The sequence below is a fragment of the Microcaecilia unicolor genome, chromosome 6 (genome assembly GCF_901765095.1).
Source record: "Microcaecilia unicolor chromosome 6, aMicUni1.1, whole genome shotgun sequence".
Classification (NCBI taxonomy): Eukaryota; Metazoa; Chordata; class Amphibia; order Gymnophiona; family Siphonopidae; genus Microcaecilia; species Microcaecilia unicolor.
Window position 1 is genome coordinate 64,711,677 of NC_044036.1, and position 18,258 is coordinate 64,729,934.

General features: G+C 41.7%; 1 protein-coding gene across 1 annotated transcript in view; it reads left to right on the forward strand.

Annotated features, from left to right (window-relative positions):
• Positions 1-1,163, forward strand: part of CLCA2 (chloride channel accessory 2) — a 91,550-nt gene extending 90,387 nt beyond the window's left edge. The window contains exon 16 of the mRNA XM_030206729.1: positions 521-1,163. Within this exon, the coding sequence (XP_030062589.1) occupies positions 521-1,071 (551 nt within the window). The 3' untranslated portion in view covers positions 1,072-1,163. The remainder of the gene's footprint in view (positions 1-520) is intronic.
• Positions 1,164-18,258: the final 17,095 nt, after the last annotated feature.

Sequence of the window (18,258 nt, forward strand, 5' to 3'; positions counted from 1 at the left end):
GCGCTATAGAAATGCTAAATAGTAGTAGTAGTAGTAGTAGTAGTAGTCTTACTGGGCTCCGAGGCTCGCCCTTGCTCATAGTACCACATCCAGTAAAATAATTCTTCATCTCCCCTAAAACACTGTGGAATGGGTTGGTGGGGGGGACACTTAGATCAAATGGGTGTCAGATATCTCTCATAAGTATTCGTGCTGGATGTTGGACCACTTTTCATTAGCCATCCCGACCCTATTCCAAACTGTTCAAAATACCACATTGCTTGTTTCTTTGCTAATATATTTCATTTAGTTTTACTTTTTTTGGCATGAATGATGCACACCTTTTATTGTAGCCTACACTCTTATTTTTAAAGTCATTTTTAATGATTCCAGTGGTAAGAGATTGGTAATATATACATACTGCACATCATTCTATAGGTAAAATAACAATCATAATGACAGCAAGGAATCAAAATTATGTTTGATTTACCACTAAATCATTTTAAAAAACCCATTTTTGCACTGTATTTTTTATTTGCAGCTACAAGCTACGAGATCAGGATGAGCATGAGCCCCTTGATGCTACGAGACAGCTTTGAGAACGCCATATTGGTTAATGCCTCCGGCCTCATCCCTCAGCCTTCTGGCTTTAATGAAATGTTCTCCTTGTGGCCTCGAGATTTAAAACTGGAAAATGGCACTGTGGCCTACTTTGCCATACGTGCCTTGGACAAAGCTTCACTCCATTCAGAAGTATCTAATATAGCACAGGCAACCATGTTTGCTCAAGCAAAGGACATCTATTCTTCTTCTACTGCAAACACTATAAATTCCAGTATTTCAACAATGCTTTTCATAGCTATTGGGTCGGTGGCAAGCATTTGTCTTGTTATAGGTGCAACTGTCTGTGTGCTGAAGAAAACAGATTTTTGGCATGTCCCTGACCCTATGCTACAGAAGAACCCATATTCAGAAGACGAAAGGGAGACTGTTTATTTGACCCAGCATTCAACATTGTCCATGGTAGTGTCTTCTGATTCTGATCAATCAGGAGCTTCCACATCATTTAAAGAAGGCGAGGATGAAGTATAGATGCAGGAAGGGTGGTGGAAATAGAAGGGAAGTGAAAAAGATGGTAGAAGAAATAAAAATTTAAGAAAAGTGAAAGCAACAGAGAGAGAGAGAGAAAGCACTTTATAAGATATTCCATTTTTAATCAGATTAGGTGAAGGCAGTGAGATATGAAAGGGATAAGAGGAGGGATGAGGAGAAGTGGAAGTAAGAGAAGAAGGTAAGATCACATGAAATACTGTAAGATGTGCTATAACTTTAGTACACAACTCTGAATCCATTAGAGGCAATGTATTCTTAAGCTTCAGACTTTAAAGTTTAAACACACTTGGAACATCTTCCTTATCTGGCAGGTCAGTAAACTGCTGCTGGGTCCTAGCTTAGGGTTTGCACTCTATGAACCAGGACTGGTACGGAACCAGTACAGATCAGAAGGTAGCTGAGAGCGCAGGATCCAGGATCTAAACCAAAGTCACAGGGACTATAACTTTTTTGTTTAAAATGTCCCTTTCTCTCTCTGCTTTATACCTGCAATGTAGAGGAGTGTGGTAGCCGTGTTAGTCCACTCTTAAGGTTATCAATAGAAATCAAACAAAATAAAACATGGAAAATAAAATAAGATGATACCTTTTTTATTGGACATAACTTAATACATTTCTTGATTAGCATTCGAAGGCGAAGAAGGGCAACCTTCAAAAGCTAATCAAGAAATGTATTAAGTTATGTCCAATAAAAAAGGTATCATCTTATTTTATTTTCCATGTTTTATTTTGTTTGATTTCTACCTGCAATGTAGAATTCTAAACTGGCTGCATTTAAAAAAGGAAATTAAAAGGACTTTTCACATTTTTATGAGGTTTAAAAATATGCGGCTTGATATTCAGCCACCATGGTCAGCATTTTTTTTTTATATTGGCTGTGGTGATTAAATGAAAGCTAGATATTTAAGCACCAGTATTTGGATTACAGCTAGACGTCTACATAGAGCAGTGAGCTCTGCTATCTGGATGGCAATATTCAAACCACTATCCAGTTAGCTAAGCGGATAAAGTTAATTTAGAACAGAATCATTGCTGTCCTAACTGGATAGTTATCGGGTTAGTGGTCTGATAACTGCTGAGACCTCTCATGCTCCGCTTACTTTTGGCCCCTACACTATCCAGATATCACTGAGGTGGTCTGTAAGAATATGCAGGAGGGAAGTTCTCAAGCTGCGTTAGAGCTTTAAGTCATGTTATTTGCCCCCTTAACGCAACTTAAAAGGCCCTAAAGCAGTTTGACTTGTTTTACTGTGGCAATATTTAAGTCACCATGGGGTACATAGTAATAAGATGCAAAACATGCAAATGCATGTAAAGCAGCTCATTACTATGTAAAAACTATAACGTAACTTGTGTTACGGGCAGAAAATTATGATTAAATAATCCCAGCCAAAAGCTAGGGTTATTTTATCATGCTAGCAGCAACAGGACTCAGTCATGGCCCAGTGTGTTCCTGGGCAGCACTTAGAGGGACCGTGGTGCAGATTTTGGACACCCTCCACAAAGCCCCCCTCCAATTCAATCCCCCTGATGCAAGTTCTCACCCCCAATCCAAGTTGCAACCCCCCCCCCCCCCCCCCCCACTGATGCAATCCCCGACCTCCAAAGTCTATTCCACACTACCCTCATAGCTGTACCTGTGTTCCCTGGTGGTCCAGTGGTTGCTGGGCAGGAGTGATCCCCAGTCACTCCTGTCCACACAATTATGCATATTCCCCAATAAAACATAGATATCAAGCAGATGTGGTGGAGCAAGTTGGCAACAATTTATGCTCACAAGCAAAATACCAATAAAGAGTGACCCTATCCACTTAATCTGATCCTAAGGAAAGATTACCTCATTTTTTTCCTAGGACCTCAGCATCTAGAGGGACTGGTCAGTGATTTGAACAGCACCACAGACATCTACAATTTGTTATAGTTAAAAACAAGTGGAAACTCCTTCTATAGGAAGTTTCCACATCAGTTGAGAGAGAGAATCCTTTTTGACTAGTCTGGCCCTTGTGGTGACAAAGGCATATTAGAGCTGGAGACAACTGGGAGCTACATGGATTGATCATGGCTGGTGGTTTGACCACCCCAGGCGAGGTGCATTGGGTGATGTTATAGGGAGATATCACAGGGAATTTAGGATCAACTTCTTTATCATGTTATTGGAAAGGCCAGTGTACATTGCTAGTTGGGATCCTGCTGCTATGATCATATCATTTGCCTGATCATTCTCTTCTTTTCATATGACTAATTAGTGAAGCTTTTTGACTTCTGCAAGTTCCAAATGGGGAAGGGACTTGAAGCTTGAGCCAATGAGGGCCTATTGTCTTACTTAAAAAGGATAATATACCCACCCATGAAGTTAACCTGTTTAACTAGGTTTAAACTTGCAACACTTAGGGAACATAGAGAAACACCGAAGAGAGTTATTTACCACTATAAAGGGCTAAGAGCATAGAAATCTGTTGCCACCCATTAGGCGATAAGAAGAATTTCAGGGCTTAATCTTTGACATAACATATACAGCAAGGTCAAGAGAAGGAGAGGGCTATGGAGTACTGTAGCAGAGTGTGAGAGTTAAAAACAAATATCAAGGGCACCATCAACAGGATTAAGAAGTATTTTATGACTATATTCTTTTTAGTGAAGGAATATGATGTTGGAGCTTCAAGTGTGAGAAGCTACCCAAAAGAGATCTAGACCTTTTCCATGGATAAAAGTGTTATGATACTTGTTGCAACCACTTTAGAAGGATTTTATGGACAATTCGCCTTTTATTTTTCATTATCCTACTTTTGTACATAATTATTCATTTCTGGAGTGCCCATTAAAGACTGCTGTTGCCTCTAATATTCTTTTTTCCTATTTTCTTATTGTGTCTATTAATATTCTATCCATAAAGGACATAGATCATTGGAGGGGAACCCTTTACAATCTGTGTGCCATAGACAATACAAATTAATACCAACCTTTCCCACTTAAATAAGATAGGAACCTCAAAAGCTCAAGCGGTTATGAACAGGTCTAAACCGCACCACAGCATTCATGTCATTGATTCCATTGATTAATTACACGGTTACATTCAATCTTTTTACAGCAGTTTTCATATGCACATACAAACATTTGCTTTTCTGTATGCTCTGGCTTGAGATGACCTGAAATGGTTCTGTGTTTTATTGTGCAGCTTATCAAGAGTCCACCACTCCAAAATGTCCTCCACACCAAGAAAGACAGACATTTTGGAGTGGCAGTCCCCTGATGCAATGCACAATGAAACACAGTTGGGGCTCATTTTTAAAGCACTTAGACTTACAATGTTCCATAGTTTACTATCGGGCTAATTTTCGAAAGAGAAGGACATCTATCTTTCGACATAAAACGGAAGATGGACATCCTTCTCACAGAGACGTCCAAATCGGTATAATCAAAACCCGATTTTGGACGTCTCCAACTGCAGTCCGTTGCAAGGATGTCCAAATTTCAAGTGGGCGTGTCGGGGGCGTAGTGAAGGCGGGACTTGGGCGTGCCTAACACTTGGACATCTTTGACCCTTAATCAAAAAAAACAAGGATGTCCCTGACAAACACTTGGACGTTTTCACCCAGATGTGTTTTTCTTACAAATAAGGCACAAAAAGGTGCCCGAAATGACCAGATGACCACCGGAGAGAATCGGGGATAACCTCCCTTTACTCCCCCAGTGGTCACTAACCCCCTCCCATCCTCAGAAAACATCATTAAAAATATGTCGTGCCAGCTTCTATGATAGCCTCAGATGTCATACTCAGGTCCATGACAGCGCATGCACGCCCCTGGAGCAGTTTTAGTGGGTGCAGTGCACTTCAGACAGGCAGAACCAGGCCCATACCCTCCCTACTTGTTACGTTTGTTGAGGAAACAGCAAACTCTCCAAAACCCACTGTACCCACATCTAGGTGCCCCCCTTCACCCGAAAGGGCTATGGTAGTGATGTGCAGTTGGGGGTAGTGGGTTTTTGGGGGGCTCAGGTCACGCAGTAAGGGAGCTAAGTACCTGGGAACATTTTATGAAGTCCACTGCAGTGCCCCCTAGGTTGCCCGGTTGGTGTCCTGGCATGTCAGGGGGACCAGTGCACTACAAATGCTGGCTCTTCCCATGACCAAATGGCTTGCATTTGGACATTTTTGACATGGACGTCTTTGGTTTCGAAAATCGATGAAAGTCAGAAACATCCATGTGTAGGGACGTCCAAGGCGGTATTTTTGAAACAAAAGATGGACGTCCATCTTTTTTCGAAAATACGGGTTTCCCCACCCCTAGATTTGAACATTTTGGAAGGACGTCTAAATCGCAACTTGGACGTCCCTTTTGAAAATGCCCCTCTATGTAACTTTGTAAGTCTAAGTGCTTTGAAAATACAACTCAAAGCAATGTCAAGGTCCAAAGGTCTTGGAGATTTATGCTTCCTTTTGGTTAAAATTTTCCTGTAAGTGTGTGGTGAGTATGGCAATGCCAATTGTGTGTTTTTGAATGTTCTTGTCATTTTTTTCTATCAGATGAGGTCAAAATTGTATAATCTGAGGGGTATACTTCTTATAACTGCTCTCAGGGTTTCAGTGATATGCCTTCTATGTGATTTGGTAGACATGGGCACAGATTCAATCTGGTTGCTTTTACCTTATGACTTTATTATTTTACCTTTTGTGTTCTTCCTAAACCCCTCTAGATTGAGGACTTCATGGAATTATATTTTTAAATTTTATTGGTATTACTTCATTACTTGTGTTTTTTTTTTATCTCTACTTTCTTCTACAATTTTAACTTGCAATTTTGTTTGAAAGTTACAAATATTAAATAAAATAAATAATTTAAAAAAGAGAAATAGGTATAAAATTAATGGAAAGTTTTACAATATAAATGCTGCATCCTTACGGGAAATAACCTAACATAGATTCTAAGAAGGAACTGGCCTTCCTGGAGATCAAGAATCATGAGGAAAAGCATACAAATAGAATGGGAGAGAAGCAGCTAGGATGAAGAAGAAATGAGGATGATGGTATGGGAAAATTGACAGAACATTTATGTATGAAGCAGTAGAAAGAATGGGATGCAAGATGCCAGGAGAGGGGCTTACTTTGAGGTACAAGATGAAGACATGGGAACAATATAGAAAGACAGAAGAGATGAAAGACAGTCACTGTACAATGGCTCAATAAAAAGATGGAATGGGAAAGAGAAAGTGCTTTTGTAAAATTACCTGCTATCCTATCCTTCCACCCTCTCTCTGGAAAAAGGCTGCAAGTTATTTGTACCTGTTCCAAGCCTTGTGCCAATATCCCAGCAAATTTTATACACATTTGCACACATTATTTATGTATTTATTTATTGGGATTTATTATTCACCTTTATGAAGAGATTCACCCAAGGCAATGTATAGCAGGTATAGTTTAACATAAAACTTACAATTTTGTTAACAGCATCACAATAGTAAAATAAGAATAAACAAATACAATAAATGAAGTAAGCTTGAAAACAGTAAATTATTTTTTATTTATTAGGATTTATTTACCACCTTTTTGAAGGAATTCACTCAAGGCGGTGTACAGTAAGAATACATCAATTGAGCAATAGGCAATTACAGCAGTAAGAATATTCAAAAACAGTACAAAGTATGGCATGGTATACTACTTACAATGTCAACACAATACATAATAGCATAGGAGCCGACTCTGTGGGTGCTGTGGGTGCTTGAGCACCCCCAATATTGAGAAAATTCCTTGTATGTGTCCAGGGAGGGGTTATTTCCATTGGGCTTAGCACCCCCAATAATTACGAAAAGTTGGCTCCTATGCATAATAGAACATTATAATTGATAGTGAAGGGTAAAGCAAAGGTGTAACATATAGATAGGTAAGAAAGTAGGAAGAGTTAGAAAGTAAGGTGATTGATTTAAAGAAAGTGGCACATGAGGTCAGAGAGATAGTTAAATATTATCTCAGCTAGGGTAGGAGTGGATAAACATGTTCTGCTGCAGTATATGCAGCCCGAGTCACTCCTTGTGTGTGAGTGAGACTAACAAGTGTATAATTATACTACAGCAAGAGGCCCTCACTGGATGCCCACCGAAAGGGTGGAAGGCCAGATTTTAGGACTCAGGCTGTAAAAATACCAGCTAGGTTTAAAAATCTATGACTGGCTGAGCATGGACTTGCTTTTCCTGCAAGTTAATATGTGTTCTACCCTAAGATCTATCCACTGGAATAGTGGCAGGCCAAACTACATAGCTTTGTGCAGCTGAAAAGCACTGACTAGGCCAGGTACAAATTGAATGTAGCACTTATTAAAATGGAGTTTGTCTTTCTATAAGATGAAACTTAGATCATAAGATAATAGAAAAAGGGGAAGTGAAACTGATATGCTAAGAATAAGATGTTCTGGCAGAAGAGAGAAACATGTTGACAAAAGAGGAAATTGCGAAATAACTTGCAATAGCTGGAACGGAAAGAGTTGGGTACAGAACAACAGATGGCAGGACACGACAGTTTAACCACAGAAATTGAGAAATAGTTGAAAAAAAAAACAGGTCCCAAAATAGGTCCAGCCATAGACTTCTATTGAGAGAAGAGAGTATAAAAGAAGGGTGATTTGGGCTTAATTTCGGAGTCGTCCCCAACACTTCTCAGACGGCAGAGCGCTGTGCCATTGAACCCAGAATCCATCCGATGTCTGTATTAATTTGAAACTTTGGTAAGAATAAATGCCTTCTATCTGAAACCTTTCTCTGTCTTCATTTTCAAGTATTCCTTACTTGTCACTTATTTTACTAACTAAACTAAACCCACACCAGACACTCATTTTGTGCACAAAATACTGATAGATTCAAATAGACTATATGTGGGAACATAAATGGCCCAGAATACACCTAGATCCAGAAAGGCAGAAAGCAGAGGTCATGGGGATCAGTTTTGAATTACGCCTTCTGATGCCTCCCCAGAACCAACCACCCTGGGATTGGAGGGAAACTATAAAGAATCTTCTGGATGAACTTAAGATGTTCCCCTCCCCATTTGGAAAAGTCCAGAAGGGGTCTAAAAGAGGTCAATTTAAAACACAAGTTAGTTACTTCCTCCATTAAAGGCCTGGTTGAAGAGCCAAACTTTCACCTGCTTCCTGAAGTAGAGATAGTCTTGTGTTAATTACAGCCTTTCAGGCAGTGCATTCCAGAGTATGGGGGCTACTCCGGAGAAGGCTCATTTGTGGGTATCACATCGTGTAATTTTTTGGAGAGGGTGTGGTTAGTGAAAGTCATTGGCGGTGTGTGGAGGATCATCCTATTTTTCAGGTACTCAGGGCCATTTCCTTTCAGGGCCTTGAAGATCAGACATAAAGTTTTAAATTTAGCCCTGCATGGTACTGGTAGCCAATGAAGTTTTTGCAAAAATGGTGTGATGTGGTCACTTCGCTTGCAACTTTCTATGAGTCTTGCTGCTGCTTTCTGAATCAACTAGAGCTGGTGCAGGCCCTTTGTAGTCAGCCCATAGTGAAACCTAATAATAGAACTACCGTGAAACAGTATAAAAAATGTACACATTTAACAACACTGGAATTCAAATACCAGAGATATAATACAATGTTAGTGTAACACGAATGATACACCTAATAAGCATGCATTAGAACATTCAACTAATATAGATATGATTCTAAAGATTTTCTACAATATGGCTTACCATATAGCTGAAGGACCAAGAGCAGATATATGATGGGAACAAGATGCGTGGTACAGAGTCAGTTGGGATAATTTGATGGTTAGCTAAAATCAAGGTAATTTCTTTGTATAGTTAAGCGATAAGGAACTGATCTAAGTTACAGTATGTGTAGCAAGCTAGTCTGGGTGCAAAATGGGTGTATAGTCAGTCACCCTATGTATTAAAAGCTTGGGAGAAGAGCCAGACTTTCCCCTGCTTCCTAAAGTAGAGATAGTCTCAAGTTATACATGCATGAGTCAAACTTCAACCTAAGAACACCTAAGCTCATTCTGGGTAAAAGTAAGGGCTACGCAGACCTGGATTTAAGCACAGCCAACTACACCACTGCCAAATTTTGATAGCCTTTGGAACATTGCTGTTATGCTTCCATCTGGGATCACCCTTTGTTTCCCTGTGCAGCCTCTGCACCACACCTTGCCTATGGGTTTTTGTGGTAATGGGAAACTCATTTAGGAGGACAGGTGAGGCACCTTAGGACCTGTCAGAACATGAAGGCACCCTTCAATTTCAACCATCCCAGATGTTATTCTTCCAACCTCCTTTCTTCACACATTACAATTTTTCAATAAATCTTCAAAACTTTTAAATTCTTGCCTCAGTAGTGCAAAATTGCCAAAACTTAATTTTATGGCAATTCTAAACTGCACTAAGATCTTCATCGGCTTCTATTGTTTATATATCATCTTAAAGCACTTATCTTAAATACATTTGGACTGGGGGCTCAGATATGTCCGACATGCATGTTTCACCTCCCGGCTGTATCAAGGACCTCCCCTACAAAAAATATTTCAAAAATATCATCTTAGTATTATTATGTGTGAGTCATTCCTTTCCTACCCACCCATAATAATCCCCATGAATAAAAACCATCTTATCCTTACCCTTACGCCGATCTAGCGCCAACTTGACCCATTTATCAAAGGAACAATTCCTATCAAGATGGCCGTGGCATCTATTCTAAAGCTATTTAAATGTTGACGCGTCTGGAAACCCCAGCTCCTATTGGACAGACCCAAATGCACTCAAATTACATTAAAGAGCCCCAATCTAATTCAGCATTCAAACCAAACGACGTAAGGGTATTTTTTGTAGGGGAGGTCCTTGATACAGCCGGGAGGCGAAACATGCATGTCGGACATATCTGAGCCCCCAGTCCGAATGTATTTAAGATAAGTGCTTTAAGATGATATATAAACAATAGAAGCCTAAGAAGATCTTAGTGCAGTTTGGAATTGCCATAAAATTAAGTTTTGGCAATTTTGCACTACTGAGGCAGGAATTTAAAAGTTTTGAAGATTTATTGAAAAATTGTAATGTGTGAAGAAAGGAGGTTGGAAGAATAACATCTGGGATGGTTGAAATTGAAGGGTGAAATATTAATTTTCCCAGTAAGTGATTGATCTAGAATACTGCCATTATTTGATAAGAACATGAAGGCAGACAGCCCTTGAACGGAATTTTAACTTCTAACTCAGTTCTACTATTGCGACATGGGAAAACAAAGGCAGACATGAAGGTGAGGAGGGAGGAACTGAGTTGTAACAACTGGGGATGGGGGCAGAAATGGGAAAATTCTCTCTATCATGCCTATGAGTATCTAAAAGGTTCATCAGACAGTAGTGCTAAAATGCTGTTATCACATAATTTTACCCAAGAATACCCCATATTTATTTATTTATTTATTTATTTATTGCATTTGTATCCCACATTATCCCACCTCTTTGCAGGCTCAATGTGGCTTACAATACATCATGGGTACTGGAAATAGAAGTGAATGTACATTAGGTTTACAGAGGGTTTGTGTTACATGGTGGTGAATTACATGATGGTGTTAAAGCAAAAGACATTATAAGACAGTACTAGAAGTTCAAAAGATTATACAGTTACACATGTTGATCTTTGTGATATATCTTGTCGAAGAGATAGGTTTTTATAAACATCTGTTTAGGTATAAAATATACTTTTTGACCTGCAGATTTAGCTCAAAAATTACCCCCACGGGGGCCAATATTTAGCAGGGTGGTGAGCATTAAAAATTATCTGAAAAAATGTAACCAGATGTTCAGCAGAATTAGGGGTCCTTTTACTAAGGTGCGCTGAAAAATGGGTTGTGCTGGTGTAGGCGCGTGTTTTGGGTGCACACAGATCCATTTTTCAGCACGCCTGTAAAAAAGGCCTTTTTTTTATTTTTGCCAAAAATGGATGTACGGCAAAATAAAAATTGATGCACATCCATTATGGGTCTGCGACCTTACTGCCAGTCATTGATTTAGCGGTAAGGTCTCTCACATTAATCGTGTGGTAATTGCCTATGCACGTCAAGTCGGAGTTACCACCCAACTTTCTGGTGTGCGTAGCAGATATGTGTCAAAAATGAAATTACTGCACAGGCCTTGTGGTAGCTGGACGATAACTCCAAATTGACGCGCATTGGGCATGCGTAGGCACCTACGCTGCTTAGTAAAAGGGCCCCTTAACCAGTTAAATCCCATCACTGAAAACAGGTTGAAATTATGCAGCTAACGTATCTGGATAATATGCCTGCTATTTGTACAGCCCAGCTTAACTAGTTAAGTTTTACTGGAAGGCACTGAGTAGCAGCATTTTCTGTCTAAGCTAAAACTGCACTCCTGGAATGGCCTAAGTGCTGGCTTTCCTTAAAATGGGTAAGTTTTGTTGAGTAGACAAAATTTGCAGTCAGCAGGAGTGCAGGGAAGGAGATTAGAAAAAAAGATTTCTTCTGATGACTCCAAGAGTTACCCAGAGAAATCTGCAAACTGACATCCAGAGTTAATAAAGGGAGAGACACATACCACAACCACATACATAGTGATCTCTTAAGCCTTGTTTTCCTTCTGAAAGTAGGCTAAAAAGGGAACGAGATAAGAGAAGGATGGAAAGACATTAAAAGAGCAATTGTGTAACTGAGCACCTCCAATTAGGTACCTGGAGGGCACACGGTAGGAGCCTATTCTAAAAAGGAACTCAGGCGCTCAGGTTCCGATACAGAATTCCAGCAACTGGCTTATTGTTGCACCTAAAATTTAGAGACTCGCACTTAAGCCAGTCATACAGCTGGTATACGTGCACACAACTAAGTACAGCAGGGAACATGTAACTTACAGAATTCTGTAAGTTACACGTTGTAACCCAGGTACCTCTAAGTGCAGTCAAGGATAGAACAATCTCCTCCAGCCACAGGCTCCCAGTACAGCCAAGAAATAAACATCCACCAGCAACTTCAATCTTAAGGACTTTATTCCATGCAGGTTTCTAGTAGACCTGATACACAGTTCCAACAGCAACATTCACCTTCAATCTTAAGCACATGTAAGCCACCTGAAAGTGTGTGGCACATAGTCCCCTTTAAGCAGTAGGCTATCAGCACCTACCAGGATTCAATACAGGCTCACAGTCAGCTCCAGTCTGGGCTCTTTATCCAGTGCACAATAAACAGTAGTTCAATTCCAAATAGAAGCAGTTCTTTCAGTTCATCATCACAGTTAAATCACAAAGCAGCAGTTTCTACCTTCTACTCTCTTTACCTTCAGGAGAGTTCAATACTTTAGGGACTCCTCATACCCAAGGGATTTCACCCTGCATCAGCTTCACTGGTAAATTCAATACTTTAGGGACCTCCCTTACCCAAGGATTTTCAGCCAGCCAATACTTTTGGGACTTCCTCACACCCAAGGGATTTCAGCCTGCTTCAGTACTTTGGGGACCTCTCTTACCCAAGGGTTTTCAGCCTGCAACTGCTTCTCTCCTCCCCTCTGGGACTCCTTCCCACCTGCCTAATCAATCCCTGGCTTCTGCTCTCACAACCAATCATTCTCCTTCCATTAACTTCCCCCACACCCATACCAGCTGAGTTAAGCATTAGACTAATGATGAGCTCCTGCACACAGGGTTTCCTAGCTCTCTTTCCCCCTAGTGGCAGCCCATCTACACATCCTGCCAGCTTACACCCATGTCTTCCCCTATTGCAGCTAGGAACCCAGTCCGGGTTCCTCATCTCACCCCCTGGCTCCTTGCCTGCAATGCCTTCTGGGACTTGTATTTCAAACTGACACTGCCTTAACCCAACTATCCTGGATGTGACTTTATCACAATGTGTAAGTGGGAGTCCCCACCTGTGATCCACTCATGCTCTGCCCCTGTGTATGCCCCCCTTGCAAATATGTACTATGTAAGTTAAGCAGGTGTAATTAGGGTTACCATATTTGCGGAGGGAAAAAAAGGAGGGAACAAAAAAATAAAATGCAGCCCTGCCCCAGCCCATCCCCACCCTGCCCCCAGCCCTGCACCCTGCCACACAGTCACCTTTACTCCCCCCCACCCAAGCAAGCCAGATTCCATAAGCCGTGAAAATACTGGTGAAAGTAACAAATGCATTTTCTTCCGTACTCTGCTAAATACAAAATTAGAAAATATGTACATTTCCAAAAAAGCAAACATCCATGAGCTGCATATTCCCCTTTCCCTCCCATCCATGAGCAGCATGACCCCCTCTCCTCTCCATCCCCTTCTATTCATGTGCTGCATTTCCCCATTTCCCTTCCCTCCATGTACAGCATGCCCCCTTTCCATCAATGAGCAGCTTGTCTCCTCTCCATCCCATCCATGAGCTGCTCTTGCCCCTTCTCTCTCTCCCATCCATGATCAGCTCTTGCCCCTTCTCCCCCTCCCATCCATGTGCAGCTTGTCCCCTTCTCCCCCTCCCATCTATGTGCAGCTTATGACCTCCCCTCCTTTCCCCTCCCCAGACCTACCTTACAGCCCTAGTGGCTTTCCTGCCTGCTGCCGCAATTTCTATCAAATAGCTGCCGAAATTTCAAGTGGTGGTCTTGGAAGACTTCCACGGAAGTCTCAGCAGCCATTTTAAAGAAGCAGTGGCAGTAGGCCACTAGACCACCAGGGCACGTTACAGTAGGTTCAGGTGGGGGAGAAAGAAGGCCATCTGCCCACCTGCCAGCCAGCCCGTCCATCCACCTGCCTGCCAGCCAGTCCATCTGTCCTTCAATCAGCCCATCCTCACAGAAACCTGGACAAATGGGAAGGCTGGTAAAAATCTCTTAGACCCCCAACAGTCCCCTGAAAAAAAAAGACATGCCTGGGGGAATCCAGACATATGGTAACCCTAGGTGTAAAACCCCATGATATGGGTATTTCTAGAAAATGCTGTGTTAGACTCTTCTGGAGGTCCTGGGGAGATGGAGGTCCCTGTCAGTGGGTTGGAGAGTTGGGATATCCCTGGGTGGGAGGAAGCCCAGCCCACGGGGAGTGGTATTGGAATAAGTTACAGAGAGAAAGTGTGTCCCTGTGAAGAGTGACAGCAGGGATGCGGTTTAGGTTTAATAAAAGAATTTGTAAGGAGGTACATAGTAATGTAGTAAGTGATGGCACATAAAGAACTGAATGGTCCATCCAGTCTACCCAACAGTCACATTCATTCTCAATTCAAGATTAAATCAACAATGAGTGAGATATTATATACTTTATACTTAATCACGGTCTTTCTTTGTTGTTTTTGGGACATAGATCATGGAAGTCTGCCTGGCTCTGTCCTTATGTTCCAACTATTGGAGTTACTGTCAAATCCCACTCCAGCCTATCCAAATCTGTCTTGCCATTTGCGGGATACAGACCGTAAAAGTCTGCCCAGCACTGTCCTCACGTTCCAAATTACTACAGAGTTTCCATTGAAGCTCTCTACAGCCCATCCTATACCGTATTGCTATATGCAGGACCCAGATCATACAATCCAGCCCAGTACTGGCCTTAGTTAATACAGCCAGAGTTGCCATCTAAGCACCATTTGACATGCAAACACATATACAATCCTTAAAGTTTTGTTTTATATACCATTCATTTTCTAATTCGTGATCCTCTGTGTTCATTCCACACCTTTTTTTTAGTTCTGCCACAGTTTTTGTCAGGTTCTCAGGTTCAGAGCCCGCGGGGCCGGGCTCTGGAGCAAACATGAGCCCTTGGGCTGCTGACGAGGAGCGACAGCAGCAGGCAAAACCCACCAACTAACACTGGGCAAGCACTCCGGCACCGGCAAGAACTGCAGGCACCACCCAGCGAACCGGAACACCTGGACTGGAATCCCCTGGACTGGAGGACACTGGACTGGTCTGCACTGGACTGGAGCACACTGGACTGGTCCGTACAGCTTCACCTGCACTTAGCCACTGCCCCCCCAAGGGTTCAGCCCTTGGGTTCGAGTGGCCGGCAGGACTTACCGGATACCGGATGACACAGGGATCAGGACTAGAACCAGCTGGAAACAGAAGTACTCCTAAATCCTAAACTGACATAAGTGCTCCCAAGCTCTAAACCAACAGAAGTGTTCCTAACAGTACTAACAGGCCTAAGCACTAAACTAACAGGAGTGCCCCTAGGCACTGAACTAACAGGAGTGCCCCTAGGCACTAAGCTAACAGGAGAAAGCAGGGAACCTAATACATAAACTAACACAGGTGCTTCTAAGCACTAAGCACAACAGCTCTACAACCCTAAACTAACTAAGGTACTCTTAAGCCCCAAACTACCAGCAGTGCTCCTAAGCACTGAACAACAAAAGAGCTCCTAGCCCTAAAAGGGAAAGCAGGGGGGCCACAAGGGAAAAAGCAGGGAAGCTAAACACATAAGCCAAAAGTGCTTCCATAGCCCCAAACACAGAAGGGCTTCTACAGCACCAAACACAGAAGTGCTTCTAAAGCACCAAAAGGGAAAGCAGGGGAGCTACAAGGGAAAAGCAGGAAAGCTAAACACAAGAGTCAAAAGTGCACACTGCACTAACACTGACCTGGCCCTATAGCAAGCGCAAATGCCAACGTTGCAAAGGCCCTGAAGGAAAGAACACCACTTCCTTATCAAGGCCCTGCCTGATGATGTCACAACTACCAGACCCAAGCAGCCAGCATGCTGAAACACAAAGAGGCTTAACCCACACAGCTGCAGTATAGTGAAGCAATTAGAGCTGTGCTGGGAACAGCCAGCACACAGAGACAGAGTTAACTCAGGCAACCCACCCAGGTGCAGTATAATGAAGCAATTAGAGTCACGCTGCTGGAAGCAGCCAGCACACAGAGGCAGAGCTAGCTCAGGTAACACAGAGAGAAACAGAAGCCAGCTAAGAAGCTGACCATCAGAAATAAGGTACGTCTGGGAGAGGTCACGGCCACAATCATGACAGTTTTGTTTTCTCCACCACCTGCCACAAGAGGGCATTCCAGGCATCAACCACCCTCTCCATGAAAAAGAGTTTTCTGTCTACCACCCCGCAACCTCAATTCGTGTCCTCTAGTTTTACCATTTTCCCTTCTCTGGAAAATATTTATTTCTATATTAATACCGTTCAAGTATTTAAACATCTGTATCATATCTACCCTATCCTTCCTCTCCTTTAGGGTAAACATATTCAGGTCTTCAGGCCTCTTTTCATACGTTTTTTAGTGCAAGCCCCATATAATTTTTGTCGCCTTCATCTTGACCGCTTCAAGTCCTCTTACGTCTTTAGCAGGATACAGCCTCCAAAACTGAACACAATACTCCAGGTGGGGCCTCACCAACAACTTGTACATGGGCATCAACACTTCCTTTCTTCTTCTGGTTATACCTCTCTCTATATACAGCCTAGCTTCCTTTTGGCTATGGCCACCGCCTTGTCACACTATTTCATTGCCTTCAGATCCTCAGATACTATCACCCCACGGTCCCTCTCCCTGTCTGTGCATGAGGTTTTTAGTTGCATGTACCTCTGCCAAGACCCTTGGGAGCATTGGGAGATCCTTTCTTTTTTTTTAATTTGTATTTATGGTTTACAAAGTAAAAAAAAAAAAAAGAACTTTGATAGGAAATGATAGCAATGTTAAACATGCCAATTAATATCATTAGCTAAATAGACATAAGGAAAAGAAAATTAAAAAAATAAAATTCTAAACTAGCTTATTGACATCATTAGCTAAGCAATAGTTAAAAAAGAATAGACAAAGCAGTATAGTCCACAAACTATAGGACTATACTAAAGGAGAAGGAACCAAGGAAAACTCCATGAGGAAATGGAGAAAACAAAGATGAATAAAGAATAAAAGCAGTAACCTTGAAGAAGCTACAGAAACCCACTTACCCTCCAAAAAGAACAATAATTGGGCAGGTTCATAGAAAATATATATTTTCCCTTTATAGGTAGCATCTAAGGAGGTTACAAGGAAACCGCAAATGAAAAACTGCTCCCAATTAAAGAGTAGCTTGTCTATATGATGGAAATCTCTTTCTCCTAAGTTGCGTCTAAGTTGAGACATCTGGTAAAACTGATACTTTGAAGCTCATTTTCGAAAGAGAAGGACATCAATCTTTCGACATAAATCGGAAGATGGATGTCCTTCTCACAGAAACGTCCAAATTGGTATAATCAAAACCCGATTTAGGACGTCTCCAACTGCAGTCCGTCGCAAGGATGTCCAAAGTTCAAGGGGGTGTATCAGAGGCATAGCGAAGGTGGGACTTGGGCATGCCTAACACTTGAACGTCTTTGACCCATAATAAAAAAAAAAACAAGGACGTCCCTGACGAACACTTGGACTCTTTTTGTGAATTTAGCTCCGACAGTCATTGTAAGAAGCAAGTCCGCTTGCTTTTATTGCAACAGTATTGGTGTATGGTCTACAGCTTTAAACTTTAGCAGGACTGCGATCCTATGCTCCGTTCTAGAGTTTACTGTTTGACCCCTGATATAGACACGTGCGTCGAAACACAGCCCGTGTCGGGTCCTCCTTTTTAGAATAATAATAAAGACTGTTGGATTTACATCTCCGGTGGTGATTCATCCTTTGTCAGCCTCTACTTTTGACTACTGTGGTTCCTCATCGTAGAGGTATTTCTCCTGTTGTGTACTTTAAGTCTAGGATTGCTCAATATTTTCAGGGCATATAACCTTATTTTATTAAGATGTGGGTTTTGAAAAGTTGTTTCATTCTGTCCAATGTACAACATGAGCAAAGATAAGATAGTGTTTATGGTATCAGAACAGAGAAATTACTGCATACTCAAGAGACTTCCTGGTCATTTAACACAAGGGGAAAGAAAGTCCAGAACATTTTTTAAACGTTGCTTCCTCCATTATTTTAGTAGGCTTGTATGCTGTCCAAATTGTAGAAACTGCTGAAGATCATGGGGGGGGGGGGGGGGGGGGGGGGGGGGGGGGTAGATGAAAGAAAAACTCAAATAAGAGCAAACAACTGAATTTCTTTTTGGACTTTATGCCACAAATAGCCTCCAAGAAATGCAAGTGATGGCCTCCATAAGTTGTTCATGACTTGTTACTTGAACACTGGGACTACCTTCACCATTTTTTTAATTGTGCACATATGCCTTTCTATATGTACTGAATCATATCCATGAATATTTCAAGTACTTCAATTT